The 10,162-nt window shown below is 38.8% G+C and overlaps 1 protein-coding gene across 3 annotated transcripts in view; it reads right to left on the reverse strand.

Annotated features, from left to right (window-relative positions):
* GLRA3 (glycine receptor alpha 3) overlaps window positions 1-968 on the reverse strand; it is an 89,761-nt gene extending 88,793 nt beyond the window's left edge. For all 3 annotated transcript variants that reach the window (XM_033060542.1, XM_033060543.1, XM_033060541.1), the window contains exon 1: window positions 778-968. In XM_033060542.1, the coding sequence (XP_032916433.1) occupies window positions 778-896 (119 nt within the window). In that variant the 5' untranslated portion in view covers window positions 897-968. The remainder of the gene's footprint in view (window positions 1-777) is intronic.
* Window positions 969-10,162: the final 9,194 nt, after the last annotated feature.

Here is a 10,162-nt window from a genome sequence, read left to right on the forward strand (position 1 = left end):
CTTAACATGTGTGATTTTTCTTTTAAACTTTTCCCTCATGGAGGACTCAAGTTCAGTTTAGCCTGGTATCACCATACTTCCAGGGCTATGTGTTAAAAGAATGCTTACATTGATATAATGACATCAGTTTGCCTAGAAAGAGTGTGCTGGGCAGAGAAAGCCGTATGAACCTCAGTATTCTTCTCAGGTCATAATTTATGGATATGTTGCCATCTTTCATAATGCAAATCCCAGACTGTTGGTAGTACAGCAAATGCTTTCCCTTTTCTGTAGGGAACTTCTGCAGACCATATCCTCTCTTCACCTATTTAGTGTTTTTCTGTTTGTGCAAAAGACTTCTGACCTAACGAAATCTGTGATTTTCCTTTTGCTGAAAAGAACTGACAGTAATAAAGAAGTCTGTATATTCCCAACTCAGATAATCTTCTGTAACTTTTACATATAGACACTTTGCACCTTAAGAATTTTCAAGATCACTGATGCTACAATTCCTGCTAAAAACAGTGACAAAATTCATAGATCTTAAAGGAAAACTCTATCTGCGAGCAAGTGCTTCTAAAATGCAAGACGAGACTCGGGACAGAGCAATGTTATGAAGCCGTTCAGGAAGCGTGGAGCTCACGCGTTTAGTTTCCGTGCGCACAGCCTGGCTGCCGAAGGGCGCTCGTGGTGAGGAAAGGCGGTGACAGCGGCGGCTGTCCGCACCCGTCCCGGGCATTCCAGCTGCCCGAAACCCGGGAAGGGGACATCTCTAGTTCCCCAAAGAAAGCAACTCACCTGAGCAGTACCGCAGCTTCCCACAGATAAAACCCCGAGACAGCCGCGCGGAGGTACCTAATCCTGGCCATGCCGCTCGGAGACGCGGCGGAGCCCGGGAGCGGCGGAGTCGGAGACATCGGAGGGGCTCGGGGCGCGGCTCCGCGGTCGGGGGGCAGCACCCAGCACCGCGGAGAGCACCGGCGGCTCCTCGCCCGCCGCCCGCCTCAGCGCCTGGCGGCCCCCGGCGCCCTCTCGCTGGGCCCCGCCACGCCCTCCCCGCCGCTCCGCATGGCAGCCTAATCCCAGCCGCGGCGGCGGCGCGGAGCCGCGGCGGCGGCGGGAGCCCCCCTGCCCGCCCGCCTGCCCCCGGCTCCTGGCTGCAGCCCGCGCTCCGCCGCCGGACGCATGGCGGGCTCGGGGCGGGCGGGAGGCTGGGCCGGGCCGCCCCCGGAGAGCGCGGCCGCCGCGGAGAGCGCGGGGCGGGACCGGGTGCAGCGGAGGAGGGGGAGCCCTGGAGGGGCTGCCCCCCTGCTGGGGCTGGCGGGGGACGTCCGTGCTCGGAACGGAGCGCCTTCCCTCCCGCGGGGAGAGGGACGGCGGGATCGGTGCCTGCACGGGGCAGCGACCGCCAGAGAGGTCGGGTGAACTCACCGAACCCCGGGTCTCGGAAGAGACTGGGGAAAGAGGGGCGCTTTTGCTTTGCCTGTGGGTCTGGTGGTAGGACTTTTTCTTAGGAGATAGGTAAGGAGAGGTGAGAAACACATCTCTCTTTCAGTCTCTTCTTTGAAAGTACAGAGCTGATTGACACAGAAAAAGCATATCCTGTTCTATTTGGTTTTTTTCAGAGAAGAAAGATGATCTGGAGCCATAGATTGGGCTAATAGGGGAGCCCAAAGAGTCTCAAAGTTCGACTGGGAAGGAGAGTGGAAGGGATTATGAGAAGGAACAAGGGAAGGAACATCTTAAGAAGGAAATCAGAAAGTTACTCATGAGAATGCGGAGGGGCGGACAGAGAACAAGGCTACAGGTACAGGTGGCAGTAGGACAGTGACATGATTACATTTATTGTCAGAGAAACCTAACATTTCAGGCAAACCAGGTGCTGCTTTCCTTAGCAAGGGTAAGGCTTTATGAGTTGATATTGAGAAATATTTATTGAGAAATTCTTGTGGGAATCTGTATGATTTGTGCACAAAGTAAAATTAAGGATTTGTCAGGAAGGGCTACACCTGGAGAAGAGCAGAAGGGGGTAATATGTATGAGATTGTAAAGTAGGGCTGCTCTGTGAACCTAAAAGACAATGGCCTTTGAACACCCATATCACTGTCTGGGAGAGCCAGTGGAAAGAGAAACCTAGGAGGACCAGCTCAGGGCAGAGCTCTGCACTTGTGAGCAGCATCTGACTGGGCCTGTCTCCCACTCCTTGACTGCTTCAGTATGATCTGCCTGCTTTTTTTTCCCTGTAGCCACTATCCTGTGTTAGATGGCAGCCCCAATAGTTGCACAGCCCATGTAATTACCTCATGCCAGACTCTGATTAAAACTACTACAAAACTGTAGAGAACTTAAGTGCCAAAGACAGGAGCAGATGTGGGAAAATGAAAAGGTTCAGCAAGATAAGGCATATGAAGCAAAGAAAAAGAAACTGTAATTTGAGGGAAGTATAATCAACTCATGACAGAAAAGGAAGATGGAAAGAGTGAGAGTGGAATATGGAATAACTTTTAACACAGAAAAAATTCTGATTAAAAGATCACCAAGTAGATGAGATACAGGAAAGAAATAAGAAACAGGGATTTTATACATTCCTTATAACCAAAGATAGGTGTGAGTTAGAAATAAGATATTTCATTCGAAACCTTGAAAGTAGTCGCATGTTCCACCTGCAGGTATATTGTCTTTTCTTTTTCTTTTTAATGTCAAAAAATACCCCACACGTGGTTTTCACCACAGTTCTGAAGTTACATTGTCCATTTGCACAACGTCCCTATTTTTTTTTTTAGTTCTTCTTCAAGGCTGTTCCCAGCAGATATCACTAGTTTATGTCTACCACACATTTTAAAGCCAGTTGGGATTTTTTTGTGGACAACTATCAAGTGTATGGCAAAGAATGCACCAGAATATCACTAGAAATTTTCCTCTGTTGCCTGAACTTTTTTAATTAGTAGTGGTTACATAAAGGAGGGAATGCTCTAAGTTTCTAGGTCCACTCTGCAAAAAGTTGATCCTTTTTGTTTTTTGCCTTGAATGTCAACAATGATCATGAAAGAAACTTGTTAAAACTCTCTAATGAAAACACAATAACAAACAAACAAACTATTGAATCCCTCTATTTGCTCAGGGACAGTCTGTCGGTGCAGGTACTCTGCAGAATCAATGGAGTACTTTCTTTGTATATTTGGAAGAATTGATTCCTATCTTTCTCCTTAAAATGAGTATGCAGTGAGGCTGCTTCTCCAGGACCTATTTATTTTTGTGGACTATGTACTTCAACAGTGAATTGGTCTAATTTAATTTATTTGTACTGAGGCAAATGCATTTTTCTTATGGTGCTGTTAGTTGAAACTACTGTCACAAACTCTCCATGTCTCCAATAGGAACAGTTCTGTTAATTATAAATGCAGGCTATACTTTAAATATGCAGAGTTCAAGCTTCTCAAAATCCTTGTGGGAAAAATATATGCTTGCTTGTGCTTTAAGTAGCCAGTTTACTTTTGCATTATTTTATTTTGTTTTTGAACTTCTGAAAATTTTCTGCTTGATTTATAAAAAGTTCCAATTCAACAAAAAACTCGAGCATATACTGTTGACCTTAAACTTTGACAAAATATTTCTTAATTGTTATAAGTGTTTAATTCACTAGTGTTTTAATTACCATCTTCTTAGTCTTTCCATATCATTACTGACAGATGTACCTGCTTATTATATAAAACCAAACCAATGATTATGTCCCATATTTAGAAGATCTCTATGGTATCTTTTGATACTTCTGACAGTTTCAGTAGATTGAAAGGTGAGACTTGTTTGAACATCTATTTTAAAACCACAATTTACAGAGTTTCTCTCTCAAATATTAATGTTGTTTATGTATATATGACTCACATACCTGGATGAAAAATCAAATAATATTGCTCAGAATTCAAAACATGATACTGGTAAATATGTGCCATATGCATACAAAACTGAGCTGCATCATTTATTTTCAGTAGTATTGGAGGTTAATTGAAGTACATTCTTTACAAATAGAAAACATCAGTATGTTGAAAAAAAGTTTTCACCAAAATATTCTAATGTCAATCTTTAATTTTCCTTATAACCAACAGGCTGGATATCTACTACATCTCTGTTTTAACCATGATTTAGGTGTGTATGAAAGTAAATCACTTGTATTTATGAGCTTGAGAAATGTTCACCAGGAGTAGCCTGTGAGGCAAAAATGCTTTAAGGTTACTGGAAGAAGATACTCATAATGCAAATCATTACAGTATTTTTTTTTTTTGTTCCAAATATGGGGATAATTGAAAAAATTTGTATATTAGAACAGCAAGAGATAAGATAGGTCAGTATTGTAGATTAATTCAGTTTATTAACACACAATTTATACAATTGAATGCAAGATAATGTAGCTATTTCAAGTTATTCACACAGAGGGACCAAAGTAATATATGGATGGAAGGATTAACTAATGTGCTTTTTGGTGTGATAGCATTGTTCTGGAATATTAAGACAAACTAATCATGATTGTAGTCATGAAAATTTATTATTATGATTTTAGTCATCACATGATTACTCAATCACATTATGGTTCAATATGTTTAATCATTCTGTAAAAAGGCAGCTGACAAATTTGAAAGGTTTCTGAAAAGAACTACAAGAATGTTGCAGCTTGGAATACTTTTTTAATATAAGATTAAACTTCATCTTGTAAAAAACTGATAGGTCTTTAGATACCTGCATGAAATACAAGCAACTGTGAAGTCAAGGTAACAATTTTAAAGTTTAAGATGATTAGAGAGGTAGTGAATTGGCAAGACTGGAACCCGATAAAAGATGAATTCAGAACAGAAGAAGAATAATCTTGCTTTGAAGCAATTAAATGAGTGAAATACCAAAAGAGGGAGCAAAACTGATCACCTTTAAAGAATTTAGGTCTTGGTCAGTTGTATGTTTTGGATTTGATCCAGAAACCACTGGGCAAAATCTGATGATCTTTGAGATTCAGTTCAAATCAGCCATGGCTCCAGTGTTAAAAGGTATGAATCTAAAAACCCAAAATGTTTTGTAATGATATATTCAGCTACAGAGTTATTTACTTTCTTATAAGATTGGCTTCCAAACTGACAGTTGAAAACTACGTGTATCGTGGTGGTGAAGAATAAAGACCTCATGAATGTAGTGCTTACCACACTTGTATTGCCAGTTTGTACATTCTAGCATTTTCAGAGGGTGTTGTGATGGGATATGACATCACTGTAGTTTTAGATACTGGTTTTACTGAGACATGTTTGATTATGTTAATTAGTCTGGCTTTCTCAGTACACAGGATTCCCCAGGATGTAATTCATTCAAGTGTGAAACCCCAGAGGCTTTGACCTATTACTAAACACAAAACTACAAATAGAATAAATGTTTTTCTATAAACACAGTCCTAAAATAGAAAGGCCATTTTTAAAACATGAGAGTAACTTTACAAAAAAGAAAAATGTAGTTGTTCATTATATCTCAACAAGCAAGAAAAGGCTTAGAAATGTATTTCAGTCTCTGAAAACAAAGTGGAGTCTTTATGAAATCATTTGCCAGACAGTTTTTTCTAAAATATATGTGTTCGCCACAAGGCTGAAACATAACATTCTGAAAAAGTATTACATCTAAAGCAAGACTTGGGATAACTAAAATAAATAGTAATACAACAGATAGTAAATAAATAGACTTTTTAGTTTGGTTTGATGAATTGTTGGCCATTTAATTTTGGGGTGCATACAAAGAAATTGTTTCTAGTTAATGGGTAATTAAACTTCCAGTCTTTTAACAAGCTGTGAAACACCAGACCACATGTATTTTTCTTCAGATATTTTTTTCTTCTCAAACACATGCTACCTTAAACTTTAATTCTCATAAGTCTGATGGAGTTCCTGAGTTCCAGTGGCAACAGTTTTATCCATCACGACCTTTAGATCTGTGCTAATCTACATGAGACACCAATATCTGGAGAGATGCATTATGGTAGTAACAGAAATTAAAATGAAGATAAATGGTCTATATTTTGTTCTTGGTGTAAGATCTCAGTCAATGTTGAGTTATTTCAGTGTAATATGTACATTTTATTTCAGAGTAATAATATAGCACATGAAAACGCTCACCATCTTGTAAATAAAAGGTATATGCATAAAAATACCACCAAGCTATCTGATATTGAAATATAAAATTATTGTTAAATATTATTCATTATGGTTACCAAAAGTGTCTGTATGTATTCACTTTCTAGGAAGACAACTAAGCAAGGATGTAAATATAGTATAAGTTGGTACTCCAAAAGTAGTCATCACTGAAAAGAAGTTCTGAGGTGCACTGATCTGTTCTCTGTGGTGTCTTGACTGCCTTGGAACAAGATCTGATCTTCTCTTTATGTGTTATAATTTCTGTTAGAAAATAAGAATCAATGGGAACTTAGTATTTTCTCTCTCTTTTACAAAAAATAAAATCAGAACAGTCTATAAAGAGGGTAGAAATGCCTATGAACCATTGTGTGCACAGTTCAATCAAAAGCAGAAAGATTTCTAAGCTAATTTCATACTTTGTTGTTAGCTCCATTAATTAATTGAGGGTTTGATCCATTTAACTCTGCCTAGCTCAAAGCAAGTCAGCTGTTCTGCTGGAGTCAGCGGCCCTGTGACTGTTCTGCTGGCTCAAACCTCAAGGGACTCCATTCCTGCTAGTTAGTGAGTGTTCCTTGTTTTTATTTAATTACTCCATGTCATCATATCAGAACAATTAGATATCCAGAGCAGCCTACCATTTTCCCAGTGTGAAACTTTCATTTCTTCTGTTTGCTTGAGTGTTATTTTTTTAATTCACCCATGGGATAGTTTTGCATGCAGAAAAAGTAACAGATAAGCTTATTGTACTTGTGCAAATCCTATGGATTTTAATGGTAGAAATATGACTGCTTGCATGTGTAAAACATACTGTGAGTTGAGACCATTTTTTAATATAGTTGAAAATCTGTGGTCTTGTGGTGAGCAGACTTATTATGAGGACATATCAATGCTTTATATTTTAGGCTGTGTTGTTTTTTGTGCTTAAAGAAGGGGTTTAGATAGACATTTCTGAAATCTGATGGGGCTGGACTATCTCTGTTTCTATTAACATTTCTATTTACATTAAAATGTAAAAAAACCTACCAAATCCCCAAACCAAAATACTTTCTAAAAGCACTTCTCAGTGACCATGAGCAGATTCAGCAAAGTCATAGTGACAGTAGGTATACGTAAAAAAAGAGAATAAAACTGGACACCTAGGTTTTCTTATCCTGCCTTTCTTTACAGCATTTTTCTTGTTCATCTTGAGAATATAAAGATTTTGCAGTATATCCTGGGAGCTAAGAAACACAAGTATGAATTGAGGGAGAGAGTAAATGCTAAAGACAGAGTAGTGGAAAATCTCCACTGATTTTTCTCTCTCTTGCTGTGGTTTGTGTTCAACTCTGCTTCTACTGACTGTACACAATATATGTACATAAGGAAAGAGAAAGGACATAAATCTAGCAAGGACATCATGTGCTGTATAAATGTTCAATAACCCTTTGAATTTTCTTGTATGACTTCAATAGGTTGCAGGGGATCCTTTATAATGATCTGGAAAGTGATTCCAAAATGTAAGACGTGGGCAAGCTTAGTTTGGTAGCTGGTTGTTTCTTTATAAACATTGTTACTCAAAACTGATTCTCGGAGTTGTGAATGAAAGCCAAATTGTTTTTTCCCACTTTTTCGTCAGTATCTTTTCCTAAACACATTTTTCCATCTATTTACCTATTTCTGCTCATTTTTTACTGAATGATAGTAAAATGTAAAATGTATTATTTTTGTGATAATCAATTAATCAATATTTTTGTGATAATCAATTACATTAAATTGGGTTTATATTCATTAATTTTATATGGAATGAGTGCTTGATAACATATTTTGACTTGTTTATAAGAGCTTGGATGATTGGATCATTTGCATTGAGGTGGAATTAGGAAAAAGGCATTTTGTTTTATTGGACTTCCCGTGTCATTATTACTTTGCTATTTGTTTCATTGCATTCTATTAATTCTCAAATCAATCTGCCTCCTAACATAAACTTTTACTGTCTTGTTCCTTATTTCATGTTTGCAGTATCTGTCACACCTTTGGAAAAGATTGTGTTTAATTATTTGATGTTTTTCTCCTGAAATAAACTGGTTGTCTTTGGTTTTGCTCTTATCTGGTTTCCTACTTTTACATCTCTAACTGGTGCTGTTCATCACTGAAACACAGATGTGAGAGGAAGCACGTATGAGAAAGATGTAACATGTAACATGACTATTAGTTAGTGTTAGTATAGCATTTCCTAAGTAAGTATTGGGTTTGAGTTTGTGCCATATTTTGAAATTATTTCAAGGAGCTGTTTGGCATTGTCTTTCTTTCTGATTTTAGTCTAAATGAAAACTATTTAGATAACTCTAGCTCTAAGCCAAGCGCAAAAACTTTTCCATGAGCACTCGTAGTGTCCTCTGAAATTCAACTGTACATCTAAAGCTGTGGACTGTGTAGAGATGTGCTGTAATTTTTTGCCAACAGTAGCTTGACAGTGGGAGAAGATGGTTTCAATAATTCACCACTGGGGATTTTTTGAAGGTATGCTACTCTCGACTGTCCAGCTTTTATCTGTGTGGCAAATAGCTTTATATGAGGAGAGGCTCTAGGAAAGCTTTGAAAGATGTAATTCTAAGCAGTTACTCCTGCTTTGTTGATTCACTTAATGCAACTATTTGGCCATCCTTTTAATGAGTTTTTTTCTTAGCCTCATTCTTCTGGAACAGAGGAAGGGGTGAATCAATCATGTATGCATAACTTAAAGGGATATAGTTTGAAAATATCATGTAAGTCTTGTCTTGAAAAGCATAAACTTTCAGTAATGATAAAGCTGGACCAGGCACTTTGCGGCCAGAGAGATCTTCAATATTAGAAAATGGGAACAAATTAAATTCATCGACTTTTCAAGGTTCCCTGTTTAACTTATGTTTTAGGACAAGTTTTTCTGCCTTTTTAGGCTCACTTCTCTAGGAATGGCATGTGCAGCCTGCAGGGCAGTTCTTCGGCATGTGTGCTTTGGAGAGAAATGCATATAGGTGTCCATATATGTGTATATGCATAATTTTGAGAACATTATACACTAGATTGCACTAGATAGCATGGCAGGGCAGTGATTGTCCCCCTGCATGCAGCACTGGTGTTGCATCACCTGTGTTCAGCTCCAATCCTGTGTTCAGTTCTGGGCCCCTCACTACCATAAAGACATGGAGGTGCTGTCCACAAAAGGGCAGCAAAGATGGTGAAGGTCCAGAGCACAGGTCTAATGAGGACTAACTGAAAGAGATGAAGGTGTTTAGTCTGGGGAAAAGGAGATTCAGGGGAACCTTCTCTGTCTCTAACTATCCCACCAGTGGCAAGGTGGAGGTCAGTTTCTTCACCCAAGCTACAAGTGATAGGACAAGAGGAAATGGCTTCAAATTGTGTTAGGGGAGTTTTAGCTTGGATATTGGGAAAAATTACATCTCTGAAAGGGCTGTCAAGCATTGGAACAGGATGCTCAGGGAAGTGGTGGAAACACATTCAAAATCCTCTTGTCTACTGACGAGAAACTGTATAGCAGGATAGATTCAACATCAACAACTGTCTACATAGAGCTGTGAAGAGGACTATCCTGACCTGGTCTGTGAATTCGGTATCTGTGCAATGCTGCCTTCAAGTACCCATATCCCATAACTCATCTTTGGTTTCATCAGATATACACTGCGTTATAATTAAGGGGAAGGCCAAAGGAAAACTATTGGACTAGTGCATTCAGCACATTACTGTTGAGTGTTGTAGAGAACAGCATACATATTTCTGAAGGTGGATTTTTTTAAGGTAGAATATGTTAGTGTCATGGTGAAGAAGTTATTTAATTAATAGCTCTCTATCAGATATTGACTGCAAAGTAGTGCTTTGTTGTTTCATCCCTTAAGATGTGAGTTCATACATATTCTTTCTGGTAGGAGTTTTAGCTCTTACAGGTTAGGCTGTTAACAAACAACACTATTAAAGATAATTTTTTGGTTTTTATTTATCTCAAAAAATCTCAGATTTAAATGTTAACTGCTGCTTCTGTAACTTGTACA

The sequence above is a fragment of the Catharus ustulatus genome, chromosome 5, assembly GCF_009819885.2.
Source record: "Catharus ustulatus isolate bCatUst1 chromosome 5, bCatUst1.pri.v2, whole genome shotgun sequence".
In the NCBI taxonomy this organism is placed as follows: domain Eukaryota; kingdom Metazoa; phylum Chordata; class Aves; order Passeriformes; family Turdidae; genus Catharus; species Catharus ustulatus.